The sequence below is a fragment of the Sycon ciliatum genome, chromosome 7 (genome assembly GCF_964019385.1).
Source record: "Sycon ciliatum chromosome 7, ocSycCili1.1, whole genome shotgun sequence".
Classification (NCBI taxonomy): domain Eukaryota; kingdom Metazoa; phylum Porifera; class Calcarea; order Leucosolenida; family Sycettidae; genus Sycon; species Sycon ciliatum.
The window spans coordinates 3,322,852-3,341,272 of NC_088649.1; the positions used below are offsets into that span (position 1 = coordinate 3,322,852).

An 18,421-nucleotide genomic window follows, 5' to 3' on the forward strand; every position below is an offset into this window, starting at 1 on the left:
CTCAACGCTGTCACCTCCAAACCAGCTAGTCGCAAGCCTGCGCTGGGCACAACAGGTGTTCACGAGGTGTTCGTCGCCCTGGGAACAGAGCGGCCTTGTAAGTTTGTATCCCTGGCGATGTTTGTGCCTGGAGAGCACTATATAAGTGGTGCTCTTCAGGCACAATCTTCCTCAGCCTACTCATGCTCAACTGATGAGGGGTGAATTCCCCAAAATACTGTGTATTGAGCAGGGAGTGTTGCTTTCTTTGGTTGCGAAGATTCTGGCATGAAAGTGTGAATGTGCGTGTGTGAAAGAGAGAGAGAAAGAAACAGGAGAGAGGGAGAAAGAAGGACAGAGACAGACAGAGAGAGAGAGAGAGAGAGTGTGTGTGTGTGTGTGTGTGTGTGTGTGTGTGTGTGCGCGCGCGCGCGCGCGCGAGAGAGAGAGAGAGAGAGAGAGAGAGAGAGAGAGAGAGAGAGAGAGAGAGAGAGAGAGAGAGAGAGACGGGCAGAGATTATCAAAACCGGTTGCTACAGAAACCTCTGGACTCTAAGATAAGGAATTGCTAAGGACGGATAAGACGCAAGAGGCTCACCTTTACGATGGAGTCAGTCACGCTGAACACAACTTTGCCAACCATGCCTGTTTCGGAGTTGACAACACATGTATGCGGGGACAAATCTGGTTTGAAGCGGCCGATCCCTATTGAGACGGTAGCATCCACCTCAGTATCTCTCTTAAAGTACATACACATTTTTAGATACACATGGATATGCATGTACACACATGCGTGCAAGATCATGCTCGCAGATACACACACGCACACACATACACTCACACACTCACACACACACACACACACACACACACACACACACACACACACACACACACACACACACGCACGCAAGCACATACACGCACACACGCACACACGCATGCACATATGCACACACTTGCTCATTAATATACGTACACACATGCGTGCACATACATGCATACAGACTTAAACAAACATGATGTTGCCTGATGATCGTAGTAATAGGTGAAACTCAGAGTTACGACAGCTTCCAATCTCTCTCTTGTGTACAAGGCTCTGCCCTATTGGTATTGAGCACTCTTCGGACAGTGGAGCAGCTACTTGATTACATACATGCTAAATAAAAATAGAAGAAATCACATGGAAACGAGTTATTCCATGTGAAAATTATTATAATTTCATAGTACACTCAGACCTCGCTTAAGTTAACTGCACACATCCGTTTTCGCCAAAAAATATCCGGATAGGCGAGGGAACCAGGTAATCAAACACACATACTGTATGTATGCATGACACATGCGGTAAATCGGCATTACAATTTTCGTCCGGACGGCGTGGGATGTGGATAAAAGAGGACAGGATACGTGAGGTCTGACCGTAAAGCCAATGTTGTAACTGAACGTTTTCCTTCCCCTCTCATCGTGGGTAAGTACAGAGAATAATGGGAAAATGTCAAATACAGCAACCTTTAAAGCATAGATCTAAACCTCACACTATACGTGTGAAATATGTTTAGTAGAACAGGTCAAAAACAGAGTGAATATGAAGCGATGACTAAAACATAATGAAAACATCAATGAGGAGCTATGTGTTCAGGAGGAAAACCCTTTGTCTCCTGAGTTGTTTGCCGCTAATCCCGTGAGAGTGTCAGGAATACTGCTCCTGCGAGGCTTTCATCCTCAACTTACTGACGTCAAAACCTGTGCCCAGGATTCAATTCCCAAAAAAACCCAGTGGTGTTAGGAAAAATTCTGCCTACCTCACTATCATGGATGCAGCAGGCTTGCACCATCATCGTACGTCCTCTCTTCAGCGGAAAAGCACTCACTGCCCAGCCAGTTTCTGGATTCCTATCTTCACCTGCAGGGAACAAGCGGAATGCAGGATGATTGCACAACTTCAGCACTGGGGATGCCAGTACAGTAAAACCTGTGTTTACCGGACCCTGTGTCAAGTGAAATCTTATATTGACAGGCAAAATTTTCTTCAAGCACTGGCGTGCAGCCATTAAAAATTCATCGCAACAAGCGGAATCCAGTCAAACGCCCCGGTCCGTACAACACTCGCACTGACATTTTGCTTGTACTCTCGTAAGTTTGATTGATATTATTATGGCATTTCAGGCCGCCTAAGATCATGCTTGCAAGATTGCATTACATTGATGTTGAGTCCCCCAGATTTCAGTGGTGAGTAGTGAATGATTGGTCAAACGTGTAAAACCAGACAATCCCAAATGTTCGGTGAGGTGAGTAATACGTTTCACTGACTGTTATTTTCCACTCCCCGTGGCATCATCTTGCCCAATCTACCATCTTGTTCAAGCAGCTCCTCGCTCTACACGAAGCGGTTCAGCTGGGTTCCACCATCCACACTGTATCCCTTGCTGCTGGTTTCTCTCCTTTCGCACTCCAAAGAGAACAAAGCGCTGAGCATCGATGGGAGGATGCTTGAAGAAACAGAGTGAACAAGAGCTCTACTGAACTCAAGAGCATATGCTCATGAGAATATAATCGTAGTAGATTAGAACTGAGCTCGACACAAGGAAGGAGAGTCGAATGGCGGCTGAAAGCAAGCTTTCTTTGACTTGCACAACTGTGCTTAAATTTGGGGACAAAGTCGCATGGCTCTAAACGGGTCTCCAACCTTGTGAGGACTCACGCTTCCACTGATCGTTTGCCTTGGTGCAGAAGCTTTCCAGGAAGTCAAATGTTAGTGCTGAAAGGACCTTACCGGGTACTCGCTCGCCAGAAACTCGACTCGTTTGCGCGGCGAGCTCGTTTACACAAACGAGCACCATATACGGTACAACGTATACATGACTCTCCATTCGTGCGAAAGTCACGCTTTTAGTCGTTTGGAAGTTTTTCACATAATTATAGCAAAGAATATAGCTACTTGCAATCTTTGCAAAAACTGTCTCTTCTTACAATGGCTGCTCAACGAAGGTGCTGCAAAGACATCTCGACAACAAATACCATTCTGAAGTGAACCCGGTCGAAAGCAGCAGCAACTCCACCGTGAGCGGTGAATGTTCGAGGCATTAAGTCAATTTGAAAAAAAGTAAAACAAAATTATAAGCATCTTTGCCACATCAGTGAAACTCGTTAACTCGCTCGTTAGTGCAACTGTTCGCTCGTTTCAACATTACCAGAGATCAAGACATTTGTAGAATGGATGCCCGAGGTACGGGCTTTTACATATACGTGCGGTGTGTTTTCAGTAAAAAATTCCCCGTTTTGCTGGTCATTAGTACCCTGGCGGCAGAACTCCGCAGCAGTCAAAGGGTTAAGAGTCGATGGCTGTAACGACCACACTATCACCGGACTTTGACAAATGTCCGATATCGCTCAAAGTTGGCTCCTGTTATCCCTGGACGGGCCTCATTCACTCGCTATGACAGTTTAGTCCAGAGATTTCTCGGACATTGTGCAAAATAAAAAATATCGACTAAAAATACTCACTGAAACAATGCACAAGAACAAGGGGTCCCTGCTGCTCACACCGTACCAACACAGCGCAGGCAGACCAACTGTGTTCGCGCGAAGAAAACCCAAGTTACCTAGTAATATTACAGAGCATCAGCAAGTCGAATTTTCGAGTCAAATTCTAGAATTGTCACGAACGGCACTCAACAAGTCGAATCTAGGGCTTTGCTCGACTGTAAAAGGCCCTCAAACAGAAAATTAGTTTCGAGTCCAGCTTGCGCTCTCCTTGTACATGAGGATCTTGCACAGAGCTGCAGTACTACAGTAAGATCGGGCGCCGAAGAACGCAGGGGCTCGAGCGCAGCCTAGGAAAGTTCTTAAAATTTTGATTCTAGCCAGACCGTTCTTATTCACACGCGCGCGGCGAGACGAGTGACGTCATGACGTTTGTCATGTACATGTACATGTAGTGCAATGTAGTACTTCTAAACTAGTGGGTGTCGTAAATGGGAATGACTGTACATGTAGCAGTTACTGTTTACACGTGTACATGACATGTACTCACCTCCCATACATGTACAATGTAGATCTACGTGTAAATTCGCAACTTCGTGTAAGTACATGTATGAAAATTTTAAAAGTGTTCTTAAATCTGATAATTCTAGCCTGGACTGTTCTTAAATTTTGCCGGTTTTCCAGCCTGGGTGTTCTTCGGCGAGGTGTTCTTCGGCGCCCGATCTTACTGTAGTATCTGATGGAGGGGTAATCTCCTGCACAGCGCTCCAAGACACGGAGCGGTTGTTCACGGCGCAGTCGTGACCCAGCCGAGGTAGCCACAAACAAATGCAGAGCCTTGCTAGAGCGAAATCAGCTGATGACAGTCTCTTCATCGAGATCAGCCAAAGAGATCTGATCGCCAACGGCCTGAACCGGGTCAAGCATCCGTCGCTTCGTGTCATCCGCAACAGCCGCGAGAAACAGCAGCAACTCCCGGAGTCTCCGTTCGGTCCAGGTGACCTTCAGCAAAGAGGAGAAGCGAGTCCAACAAATCGACTTTCTATGCTACCATAATCAAGAGTTCTGTACTCTTGCAACAACCACGGCCATTGCGCATCTCAAAATGTTTACTTCTCAGGCTCGAAAGGAACTCGAGTGGCGGAGTCGAAAATGCTGCTGCATGCTGAACCTCTTTTTCATTCGAATTTCGACTTTTTTTTCGTTTTGACACGCGCGTATTAAATCAAATTGAAAATTCGACTTGCTGATGCTCCGTGATATTAATAAGCCATCCATCTTTTGACTGGAGACTTGCGGAGTACCTCGAACGAATCGATCAAATAGACATGTTCAATGGTGGCCATTAAGTAGGCCATCTTCATGCGCCAGTACTAGCAGTAGCAGCGATTTTACGTCCTGAATTTTGGGGTAGATCACCACCATAGTCTGGTACAGCATGTGCCCAGGCGCCAGCACGGCCACACTTAGTTTTTTCTTTGTTTCTCGTCGGCAAATTATAACAAAAGGTATGCGGGCGGGCGTAAAAGACAAAAGCCAAGAAAAAACAAGAACAGTCTCTTCTGAAAACTGTATACATTTTGTATTCTGTGTGATTCATACAAGACACTGGGTATACAGTAGTACTAGTACTACTTGTACAATTGTAGTCTCACAGCATATGATTGTACTGTATTATCACACCAGCCCACGAATACTTCCAAGTACACGTAGTGCTAGTAGGCAAAGTGCAACAATAATGTGTGTATAAAAATTAATTTGATGTCGAAATGACGAAGAGATCATACATAATCTGCTGTTGCATCAACAAACACTTTCCCACTCGTCTTTTCTATTTCGTTACTTCAACGTTCTTATGCCCACTTCGTTATTAATACTTTTGATGGCACTAGTCAAACTCTTGTCTCCACGCCTGTCATCATTTCCTCGCCATGTGTCCATTGTTTAGACTTTCTGCTCGCGTAAGATCTCCACGACGTCGTTCCGCGATGCCAGTTGCCACGAAACTTGTCCGCCGGACTAGCGGTATTCCTGGGACCCACAATGCTCAGGCAGTGAAAGACTGAAAGCTTCGTTGCGGCAGCCTTCATCGCAGAGAACGCACGGAGAGCACTCCTTTGCTGCTGTGGTGCAAAAGCTTATGATTTTTGATTGGCACATCTAGCTGCTGCATTGTGTCCAGCGCGCATACATGTACAATCATGTACAACTACATGTACATGTATGAACTTTTTTCTTCTTCCGAGATTTCTGAAAACCTACGTGCGCAGTGACGAGAAATATTGAAAAAACAAAGTGTGGCCTAAGTGGTCTTGAATGAAATTATACGCTAACGATCGTTTGCGGAAAATAATCAAAATTTTAAACTCTCCAACGGCCATGCACTAGCCGCCCAGTACACGAGCACTAGGTTTCTGTGCGATCTTGTACGACTGTTGCAGGAAACATTATATGCAGAGGGGACAGGGGGGGGGGAGGAGGGGGGATGTTACTACCACATTTTCGTGTATTTTGGACATTTTGTGGAAATAGTTCCGTCACATGCCTTATACATGGCCTCTCCCCATGAAAATGTATGTGATTCGGAGCCGTGGACTTTCCACAGATACGGGCAGTGCCCGGTCCCTAGGCATTTCCCAAATCGGCCCTATTTTTTTGCCTAATCGGCTTTTCAATCGGCTAAGAAAATGTCCAAATTCGGCCATATTATGAGCCCCAAAGTCAGAATTCGGCTCACAGCAGTACTTAAAGTCACGACTCGCAATATATAATGTACATGTATCTGCACGCTGTAGAGACACTAAAACATAGATTTTCTGCGAATTCAGTGCGAAATTTGTAAATTTGGCGCAACTATCGGCAATTTCTTCACAGCCATTGATTTCGGCGTCTTGTCCTGCTGGCCGATTTCGGAATTGCCTAAAGTCGCAGTCACCTCTAACAGTATAATGGTGACAGAGAGTATAGTTGCATGCTGTAGAGGCACCAAAACATCAATTTTCGGCGAATTCAGTGCAAAGATTGCATATTTGGCGAAATGATCGGCGATTTCTTCAAAACCCTCGTTTTCGGCGAATTTTTCGGCCGGCCGATTTGGGAAATGCCCGGTCCCGGACCGCCCGGATAAACGAGGTATGAGTGTGTAATGTAGTTCAGCAAAAGCTTGATTGTCAGCATGATGACGTGTGATCAAAGTTCCAGCTAGAAGATTCATTCAAAGATTTGTTTGTTTGTGCAGTTCGGCTATATCCTGCTGCACAGGTGGACAGGTACTCAAAACTCGTACCATGTCTCCACTTGTCCTTTTACTTTTTGCATAAAACAGTTAATATTGGTTCGACATATGAGCTTGAAACGAGAGAGCTTGGAAGCTCAGGGCCCTACGCTATGCTTTTTTGACTTGATTACCTAGGCAAAAAATGCATAGGGATGTTATAAATTTTTCATTTCTCCTATTTTTTTTTAGACATAACCTGGGATTCGAACCCGTACTATCGCCCTGCATGCATCCCCGATACACTTCGAATACATACTAATTCTTCCAAGTTGCTTCACGCTATGATCTTGCATTTGAAAGCCCTTTTTGAATATTGTGGCCAGCTGTTTGTGGCCAGCCGTCTTTGATGGTACGGTACGGTACGGGACAGGTATGGTCGAGGGTAATACGACACCATCTACCACCTTGATGACCTGGGCAAAAAAGCTTAGGGATGTTATAAATTTTTCAATTCTCCTATTTTTTCAAGGCATAACGTGGGATTCGATCCCGCACAATCGCCCTACATGCATTACCCGATACACTTCGCATTCATACTCATTCTTCCAAGTTGCTTTACGTTATGATCTTGCATATGAAAGCCCTATTTGAATATTGTGGCCAGCTGTTTGTGGCCAGCTGTCTTTGATAGTATGGTATGGTACGGGACAGATACGGGATAGCCAGACGGAGGTCTGCACGCCACAAAAAAAAAAAAAAACGAGAGAGCTTGGAAGCTCGGGGCCCTACGCTATGCTTTTTTTGCCTTGATGACCTAAGCAAAAAAAAATTGTTTTCTTTTGTACTTTTACCATGGCTGGTTATCGCCCTCATCTCTGGGGTTGCTCCCCACATTAGCAATGCGTGCACATGCTACGAGATTGAGTTTAAAATAATAATAAAAAAAGCATAGTAAATTTTTCATTTCTCCTATTTTTTCCAAGACATAACCTGGCATTCGAACCCGCACTATCGCCCTGCATGAATCCCCGATACACTTCGAATACATACTAATTCTTCCAAGTTGCTTCACGTTATGATTTTGTGATGCATTTGAAAGCCCTGTTTGAATATTGTGGCCAGCTGTTTGTGGCCAGCCATCTTTGATTGTACGGTACGGTACAGGACAGGTACGGCTGAGAGTAATACGACACCGTCTACCACCTTGATGACCTAGGCAAAAAAGCATAGGGATGTTATAAATTTTTCAATTTTCCTTTTTTTTTAATCATAATGTAGGATTCGAACCCGCACAATCGCCCTATATGCATTACCCGATACACGTCGCATTCATACACATTCTTCCAAGTTGCTTCACGTTATGATCTTGCATTTTAAAGCCCTATTTGAATATTGTGGCCAGCTGTCTTTGATGGCACGGTACGGTACGGGACAGATACGGGATAGCGCCAGACGGAGGTCCGTCAGTCTGTCCGCCACTAACAAACACCAACTTAAAGCTGTGTGGACCCCGGCTAGCGTTAGACGCTACTGAAGTAACGTCTTCTGCATAGCTACGGGAATAAACACCAAATTATAGCTGTGTGGACCCTGGCTAGCGCCAGACGTTAAAGGGGAAGTATACCCTAACATCAAATTTTCACCAGTTGTAGTCTTCGGGGTGCTGAGTCGAATGGTCTTGGTCCGAGGACGCTGAGTCGCTCCCTTCCTCTTTTATTCCCAATCGAACTCGCGCACTTCCACCGAAACTGGGTGACTGCGCCCTACTAGATAAGGATTTGTATGGAAAAGTCACTAAAAACGCCGTTTCGTTCTAACAAAAAACGCACGGATGACCACGATTGGTCCATATGTTGTGGCCGCTGAGTCGACTGTTTTTGGTCCGAAAAGGCTGCGATGCAGCGTTCGGCCCTTATTCCCAATCGAACACGGTTGAGTGAGCGGTCACGTGGTCATGCGTACACCAGTCGCCTGGTCACCGTGCCTGCAGAGTACAATTTTCACATCAATATTCAACTCAAAGGTTCAAAGCAGGGATTCGTAAGAGGCTTTTACGACTCCCTGGTTCAAAGGTTCAACTCGAGTGACATAAACGGGCCCAAACAGGCTGTAAATGAGCACGTGACCGTTTACTCAACCGTGTTCGATTGGGAATAAGGGCCAAATGCTGCATCGCAGCCTTTTCGGACCAAAACCAGTCGACTCAGCGGCCAAAAGACTACAACATATTGACCAATCGCGGTCATCTGCGCTTTTATAAGAACGAAACGGCGTTTTTAGTGACTTTTTCCATGCAAATCCCTATCTAGTAGGGCGCAGTCACCCAATTTCGGTGGAAGTGCGCGAGTTTGATTGGGAATAAAAGAGGAAGGGAGCGTCTTAGCTTCCTGTGACCAAGACCATTCGACTCAGCACCCCGAAGACTACAACTGGGAAAATTTGATTTTAGGGTATACTTCCCTTTAAGCGGGATTCACAGAAGCTTTTTTGTAGGGGTGAAACGAGTATAATATATATTGAATACTCGAGCGCTCGAAAATTTGAAACGAGCGAGTACTCGTTTCTCAAAATACTCGAAGTATCCTATGTACAGTGTATTGTATGCATGTACATCAAGCATGTCTGTTACTCTGACTGGTACTGATGGCCCATACAAGCGCGAAATTATTGCTTGTCCCTACTTACCAGCAAAAGACGGTAGTTCAGACTATTTCCTGCACCATGCTGCATGCAAGACTACATGTGCAGCGGGTGTACTACGTTGGGTGGTGCGAGAGTGTGTGCAGTGCTTTGTTTTATGTTGTCAGTAAAATACTCGTACTCGCTCGGATACTCGCTCATTTTTTTCAAAGAGTACTCGAGTCCCCAATTTTGGCACTCGTTCACCCCTACTTTTTTGTGATGCGACACACGATGCGACTGCGGCGAAACCGGGAAATCCCCAAATCGCAGCCATCTCGCACCCCACGCAACGGCCGCAACTGGGCCATCGCAGAAGTTGAGCTTGGCTCAACTTTTGCGATGCGACAAACGATTTGGCGTACGATTTTGACCTTTTCTACAGCAAAGTTGTACAAAGGTTCAAGAGTTGCCTATAAATTTGTACAAGTTGTACCATACCGGGCGAATATCATGGTGACGTACCCAAATCAGCAAGACTTTGTCGCATCGCTGACTTCTTCTGTGAATGGTATTTCGCGAGTTCACATCGTAGCGTCCATCGCAGATCCCGTCGCATCGCGTGTCGCATCGCAAAAAAGCTTCGGTGAATCCTGCTAAAAGCGGGATTCGATATTCACAGAAGCTTATTTTGCGATGCGACTGCCGCGAAACCGGGAAATCCCCAAATCGCAGCCATCTCGCACCCCACGCAACTGCCGCAACTGAGCCATCGCAGAAGTTGAGCTTGGCTCAACTTTTGCGATGCGACAAGCGATTTGGCGTACGATTTTGACCTTTTCTACAGCAAAGTTGTACAAAGGTTCAAGAGTTGCCTATAAATTTGTACAAGTTTTACCAAACCGAACGAATATCATGGTGACGTACCCAAATCAGCAAGACATTTGTCGCATCGCTGACTTCTTCTGTGAATGGTATTTCGCGAGTTCGCATCGCACGCATCCGTCGCAGATCACGTCGCATCGCGTGTCACATCGCAAAAAAGCTTCTGTGAATCCCGCTTTACTGAAGTAACGTCTTCTTCATAGCTACGGGAATAATTATGTATATAATAACTAGTGCTGAAACGATTACGTTTTTTCCTTAGTGGCTTAGCTGATACCATAACGATCGGCTAAACGATTATTATTGTAACTACATCAGTACAGTCATGTGCATTCTGTGACTTTCAAAAAATTTACGAGTCCAACATCGCCAACGACGGAAAGCGGCCGCATAGATCCGATGATCCCGCAACAAGCCCGTCAGCTGTTCGGACTGACCAGACGATTACGGACAAGACAGAGGCGACGCACTGGTGGCAACCCAAGAGCTGATGGTGCCCTTCGCCTGTGACTTCGCTGAGTCCGACGATGAAGTCAGAGAAGCCGGCCAGGGGTGCAGATCGGCGGATTTCGACGGATGAGCTGACTAGAGGCGCGCCAACAAGTAACTAGTTGCTTTTCATGTCTATGCTCTAAATTGGACCAGACGCCAGGCCTAGCTCGTCGTCGACCAAACTGGTTCGGGAACCGTCGATAGAACGGAAAACATGAAACTGAAAACCACTTTACTGTCTTTGGCCAGCCAATTGGCTCAAGACAACTCGCACGCGGAGAGAACTCCAGCACCTGCAGCTAGTGTAGACACCTACTGAGCCGGCCAGTCCTGCATGCTGTATGTAAGAAAAGTAGTTAGCTAAAAATATGGCAACAGTGATCGCGTCGATGTTTCTCAGATCGCGCTTGTACTTACACGTACGTCGACGTTGCAAGTGTACAGTCATGTACCATCGTGTCGTACTCACAACACTTTCGGTGCATGCACGCTTTGTGCAACCCCCAAACTCGGCAAAAGGGAGGAAATCCCATACCGAGCGTAAGTACCATTCTACTCGTTTAGCCGATAAAATCGAAATAACCGTTCGATCTATTTCTTATCGAGTAAGTAACGAGTAATCGATATAATCGTTTCAGCACTAATAATAACACATAGTACGGAGGGCATTATGGCTGATTTATGCCCTGGTGCGTAGCCCGAGGTCGTGCACCGAGGGCTACGCACTAGGGCATACAATCAGCCATAATGCAGGACGCACCATGTGTTTATTATAGTTCATACATGCCACGTGCCTAGTTGTAGACAAATAACGTAAACATGGTCAAGGGAGGAGGAAGGTTCCAATCAGCTGTCATATGAATGAAGGGTCGAACAAGATCAGAAGGAGCTTTCTCCGTGGAATGATAGAACGTTTTGTGTCAGATTTACTTGCAGTTCCAGGAATATGCCTTTGCATTTTGGTGTTAGTGTTGCCTATTGGGCGGTATGGAAGTTAGCTGATTCGCTGCTGCTTTGGAGTTGACGTTGGACGCAAACATCCTTGACCAAGTGGCACTAGTAATTAGACTACTAGTAGTTTTGAGAGTACATTGTAAGTGTTCTTATTCGGAACAATGATACTTTTTCACATACATCTGATTTTGTTCGCATTGCCTTCAGTTTACTTGACGTCCATGTACACTGGACATGTAGCTAGGCACATTTGAAGTACATGTACATGTAGATGTAACTGTATATTTTGTAGGAGTTCGAGATACAATCTGATCTATTCCAGATACTAGTAGGTAACTTTGTGATGTATGTTCACCTGTCGACTTGTTCGCCTCAATTGACTTGAATTTAGTAATGCATGGTAATGACATGCTGTGTCCTATTGTCACGTTATAAATTAGTTCTCCTATGTCGACATTACTAGTAAATATATAATTGTTTTGGACGGTGCACGTAAGTAGTTGCGTTTTGTGTGGTGTGTGCGAGTGCATGTGGTGTCCTTAGGGATGGTCCCATGTGTTCTACGTGCGCTGGAGTACTGCCAATTATGTACCAGGTCATTGCCGTAAAAGGCATGGCTTGTTGCATATTTGGCAGTGCACCAGCGTACGTAGTACGCCTGGGGTCATTCCTAATGGGCATGGGTACGGTGCTGCTCTGATTGGCCAAATGCTAGCAACGACCTGACAACAGGCACGTGATATGTATGAAATTTTAGTCATAATGATGTTCAATCTTACCCACGATTGTAGCCACTTCTTTGCAGGACTCAGTGATCTCCACGTTTGGACTATGCCAGTCCGGGTGGAAGCCCTGCTCCATCTCTCACTGCGAGTCCTGCAGTGCCGTCTCCAAGCACACTAGTAGTACTCACTAGTCTTAGAACGGAGCCGCGTGGGCAGATCCAGACCTAGCGGGGGAGTTGCTGCACACGAAGGAACACACAGTTCGCTAAACGGCTGGAGAAACCTGACTGATTGTACTAGTACGTGGCATTTCTTCGCCGGCCCAGCTCCGCGGTCAGATCCGGCGATTACTCCTTGAAGAACATTCATGAAAGTGTAGCAGTTCGCCGGTGCTTCTTCAGTATTTCACGCTAGCGCACACCTACCATCAAAAACACAATAATTTTGTCATTTACTATTTGTACATGACGTAATGATTGTATTATTGTCACATGAAATAGATTAGGGCAGTGATCTGGTGATCATGGTGATCGAGTCAGTTTAGCTAAGTATAAGGCTAGCCATAGGCTCTAGAGCTAGCAGTTTAGTTAGAAGGCGGACTACTACATGCATGACTTGTACTGACTGTAAGTAGTTGTAGCAGATCTACTATCGGTTACCGGTATCCATGGTACCACGAGTAGGTCTACTACATACATGATTGTACGCGGTCGCGGGTGCGTGGTCGTCGGTCGCGTTGAGCGAGTGGTCGCCATATCCGAGTTGTTTTGAGTGCGTCCGTGATCGTGACAAGGAAAAGTGGTCGCCATGGTCGAGTGGTCGCCATATCCAAGTGGTCGCCACTACAGGTTTTACTGTAGTACAGTACTAGTAGTAGTAGTAGTAGGAAGAAAAGCATCGTTGTTTCGCCAGTCTTTCATCATTTTGACAGTATACAAATTAATTATTGAATATTGTGTTGCTTACTCCCATGGCCCATAGTAGATCCACTCAGCGTGTCGAGCAGCGGCGAACTGCCCCACTTCATGAATGTTCTTCAAGGAGTAATCAACGGTTCTGACCTCGGAACTGGGCCGGCGAAGAAGTGCCACTTATCTCCAGCCGTTTAGCGAACTGTGTGTTTCTTCGTGCGCAGAAACCTCCGCTACGTAGACATGTTTCCCTACCAGAGTTCTGGGTCTGCCCGCGCAGCCCAATTTCAGTGCTTGACGATGGCATTGTAGGACTCCCAGTTAGAGATGAAGCAGGGCTTCCACCGGGACTGGCGTAGTCCAAGCGTGCGTATCTCTCCTTGCGGACAAGCGGCTACGTATTTTGGTAAGATTCAGTCAAACGTGTGCATACCGTGGCAGATATGTGTAAGGGGCCGTCCGTAAATACATTGGAGACGTCTAAGGGCCAGTAAGGCCGCGGTCACACAGTCATGCACTTTTTTGGCCGGTTCCGCCAAAGCGTAAACTAATTACTTACGCTTCCCGAGGCAACGGCGGAGGCGTTAGTTACGCTTTGGCGGAAAGTTTGGATTTCGCTACGCCAAAAAAATGCGAGCGGAACCTCCCCTTTTGCGGATCCGCCTTGGCGGAACCTGCATGGTGATGGCTTTGGAGTTTGGTGTGCTACACATGCACATGTACTTCTGCACTGAGTTCTGGTGCTGTTTGGTTGCCGTAACCGGCGTTTGGTATTCAGTTTTCATATTGTTCTTCTTTGCCAATGAACTGTACGTTCTGGAGATCTCGCAAACGATACTGCATCGTTATGAGTGGATAGTTGGTGAGGGAATCCCTCTCCCAACTCCTTGGCCCCGATCGCGGGCTATCTCTAACTCTCTCCAACAATGCGTCCACCAGAGTATGCAGCACTAGGACTGCAACCAGGGAGTAGTAGAGTACTCTGCCACACCCTCACTGCAACTGCAGGCATCCACGCAGTCGCTGGGGTCGATGATGGATCATGGAGGAGGCAACGACACCCTGCTATACAACTAATTTTGAATTTGATATTGATGTAAACTAAACTAATATTCAAATACAACCGTACTGGGCCCGCAGTGAATGTGCCTCAAATCCACTCGTGTACTTGACAGGAGACATTCAGCAGCCTGTCAGCGATCCACGATAGCTCTACTTCAAGTCTTGTACACATTCAGCAGCCTGTCAGCGATCCACGATAGCTCTACTTCAAGTCTTGTACAAGCGAAGGTCGCTTCAACTCGGACAAGAACACTAATTTCTAAAATTTCATAGGACGTGCTGCATTTGCATTCTCTCCGCCAAAGCGGAGCGTTGAGGAGCACAGTAGTCTACATGGATGTGGGGCCGCTGCATCGTGTGTTCCGCGAAAGCGGCTGCGGAAGTTACGCTTTTCACCTCCGCAAAAGCGGTGCAAGCTTTTCATGTGTGACCGCTGCCTAAGAGGCGTTTCTGGTGGGTGGGTTCCCCTGCAAGGCGTTTCTAAAAAATACATTTCGGAGTGCATGCATAGTGTTGATACCATACCGCACGTGTACAAGCACACAATCACACAATAATAATATTGTCATGTATATGATGTAGCACTGCTACAGCTAGTAGCAAGAGTACATAACCCCAAGAGTACATAACCCCAAGAGTACATAGCCCCAAGAGTGTGCAACTCCAGCTATGGGGTCTGCGACGGCAGAACTTCACATCACGAGATGAACCCGTACACATTATTTGCACTCTGTGCATGATAGATACTGGGTTGTACGCAGCCCAGCTTTGGGAACAACTCTCTTGTGGTCATTTTGCACTGTTTGCCAGCATAACCTTTTGAACCATGTCACGTGATGTGAAGTTCTGCCGTCGCAGCACAGCATAGAGCCTATAGAGGTTGTGCAGGCAGTTGCGCACTCTTGGGGTTATGTACTCTTGCTAGTACCAAGAGTACATAACCCAAGAGTGTGCAACTCCAGCTATGGGGTCTGCGACGGCAGAACTTCACATCACGTGATGAACCCGTGCACTCTAGTGCATGATAGATACTGGGTTGTACGCAGCCCAGCTTTGGGTACAACTCTCTTGTGGTCACTTTGCACTGTTTGCCAGCATAACCTTTTGAACCATGTCACGTGATGTGAAGTTCTGCCGTCGCAGCACAGCATAGAGGTTGTGCAGGCAGTTGCGCACTCTTGGAGTTATGTACTCTTGCTAGTACACAGTAGGAGTTGAGACGCACTACACTGCACTGCACGCATCACGGCAGAGTAGACAGGGAGACAGGGACACATACATGCACATAATACGATGTAACTGTTCGATAAAGGGTCAATTTTGTATGGGTTCAAATAGGGACATGGACAAGGGTTCGCTATGTCACGAAATTTGCTATATGCAAGTTCGTTATAATTTGAGTCGACTGTATTGTATATATGTGCATAGTATGGTGTATATTATGAGTGGTATTATCTGCATTTGGGGGGGGGGGGGGGGCGTTTCTGGGGGTGAGTGGGTGGGTCAAGAAAGAAACGTCTGTTAGACGTCTCTAAGTAAGTACAAGAATTAGTATTTAGGTACGGCTCCTAAGGTCCTATAAAAAATGAACGAGAGAGCTTAGAAGCTCAGGGCCCTACGCTAACCTATTTTGCCTTGATGACCTAGACAAAAAAAGCATAGAGATGTTATAAATTCTTATAAATTTCTCCTTTTTTTTAAGACATAACCTGGGATTCGAACCCGCACTATCGCCCTGCATGCATCCCCGATACACTTCGCATACATACTAATTCTTCCAAGTTGCTTCACGTTATGATCTTGCATTTGAAAGCCCTATTTGAATATGCATTGTGGCCAGCCGTCTTTGATGGTAGGGTACGGGACAGGTACGGTCGAGGATAATACGACACCGTCTACCGCCTTGATGACCTAGGCAAAAAAAGCATAAGGATGTTATAAATTTTTCAATTCTCCTATTTTTTTAAGGCATAACCTGGGATTCGAACCCGCACTATCGCCCTACATGCATTCCCCCATACACTTCGCATTCATACTCATTCTTCCAAGTTGCTTCACGTTATGATCTTGGTTCTGAAAGCCCTATTTGAATATTGCGGCCAGCTGTATGTGGCCAGCTGTGTTTGACGGTACGGTACGGGACAGATACGGGATAGCGCCAGGCGTGAGACAAACACACAAACAAACAAACACACAAATACCAAATTAAAGCTGTGTGGACCCTGGCTAGCGCCAGACGTTACTGAAGTAACGTCTTCTGCATAGCTACGGGAATAATATTGCAGACATGGGGGGGGGGGGGTCCGGTTAAACCAAAATTCAATAGCCAATACTTCGAACTACAGTAAAACCTGTAACTAAAGACCACCGTGACTAGCGACCAGCCTGGTACCACCGACTACTTGGCCAGGCACGGACGGTCTCACATTCAAAATCCACTGTGACTAGCGACTACCTGCTGAATGCGACCAGCGACCGCCTTTTCTTGTCCCAAAGACGATTTTTGACCCGTAACTAGCGACCGCGATGTAGGAAATCAAAAATGTTGCTCGAAGCTCCTTCTTGAAATGTTGCTGATTTTCCATTGTCCTGAAAGGAATCTTTCGATACTACAGCTGAACAAATGAACGCAGGTCATTTTGACTTTGGAGTCGGTGTGGACTGCACTACACCTGTCAGAATTTCAAGCGCTATCAAGAATATACATGATAGGAAACGTCTTGGAGAGCGCATCGGAAGCGCTCTCTGATCGATGTTACTACTCGAGTACCTGGAGGAGAAACGAATACTGAGCGGCTCTTTCACCCCAGTCATACAGCTACAGACGAATCGACGATGGCATCAAGGAATCCAGAAACAAAGCATCACCGCAAGGTCCTGATGCTGAAGGATCGCGTTCATGCAATCGAGAAGTCAGAACAAGGACAGTCGGTACGATTGATTGTATGAACAAATTCGAAGCCCAGCGCAAAACGAAACTTCCACAGAGAACGTTTGACTCCTGGCTTAAGAAGTAGCTACTGAATTTGATGTGTGCAAAAAAATAATCTCTCTCTCTCTCTCTCTCCATCTCTCTGTCTTTCTCTCGAAGTGTTGTTTGACCTAAAATAAGAATGGCATTGTGCAAGTCCTGGGGAATTGTATTAGCTGCATTTTGACATAAATATCATAATGGATCCATATTATGGTCACGCAGTGCAAACCTCTAACTAAAGACCACCTGCTACTAAAGACCGCTTTTGCTGGCACCAAGGGGTGGTCGGTAGTCACAGGTTTAGCTGTATAAGCATTATGGAATCAGATTGTATTGAAGTTGTGCCGTTGTAATTACGACAATCCAATTGTTTTAGTTGGAATTTCATGCTATGACACACTGAAAGTTTTCAGCAGGGAACGCCATTTACCGCACTACGGACACAAAAATACATCAATTGCAATCTACTGGCACACAGCTTCAGTGAGCGCCTGAACAACTTTTCAAGTTCTTGTGAAGAATATGCAACCCATTGGCATTGGTATGTTGAGAGCCAGGAATACCGAAATGATCAATTTCCTCATTCGTTTCTACTGTCGAAAATTTATAACATTTTGCGATGAGAAAGTCTCGTTAATGACACGAGCATTTCTTCACTTGACAGAACCAAAAAAAATGGTGTCGATAATCCATCCAGTGTCATCTAGAAGACACACATCGCTGGTGCAGCACTCTGTTCCCGCGGAGGACCAACTACCAGTAACGACTACTGCATGTCGCAGCAGGTAGAGATTATCGACTTCACTTGGATGTCGGTGCCCTCATCTTCTGAGGAGCTCGAGCTAGATGATTCAAAGTAACCTTTTCTGGCTTGAAGAGTGTCATCATTGGGAATATCCTTTCTCATCCTCAAAATTAGTCCAAGGGATACTGACTACACCCATCCAACTAAAGAGCAGCGGCGAATGAGAGCGCCAATGAAGGTTAGTTTGGATCGTTTCGAAAGTTGGAAAAGGGAGCAACCACCCACAGTCGGTTGCCTTGTCCTGTGGCATGGTGGTAGAGCATACAAAGCAACTGCTCGTGGTGCGCGGCCGCCTCGAAGCACTGGTAGCTGGCA

At 46.1% G+C, this 18,421-nt stretch overlaps 1 protein-coding gene and 1 long non-coding RNA gene across 2 annotated transcripts in view; one reads left to right on the top strand and one right to left on the bottom strand.

The window, feature by feature from the left end:
* Positions 1 to 391: 391 nt before the first annotated feature.
* LOC135820555 (uncharacterized) lies at positions 392 to 12,755 on the bottom strand. The gene is made up of 3 exons (XR_010554106.1): positions 12,409 to 12,755; positions 1,782 to 1,882; positions 392 to 718 (listed from the first exon to the last, which is right to left on the bottom strand). It is a non-coding gene; the product is annotated as an uncharacterized LOC135820555 (long non-coding RNA).
* Positions 12,756 to 13,309: 554 nt separating this feature from the next.
* Positions 13,310 to 18,421, top strand: part of LOC135820750 (uncharacterized) — a 34,355-nt gene continuing 29,243 nt past the window's right edge. The window contains exon 1 of the mRNA XM_065333771.1: positions 13,310 to 13,671. Within this exon, the coding sequence (XP_065189843.1) occupies positions 13,593 to 13,671 (79 nt within the window). The 5' untranslated portion in view covers positions 13,310 to 13,592. The remainder of the gene's footprint in view (positions 13,672 to 18,421) is intronic.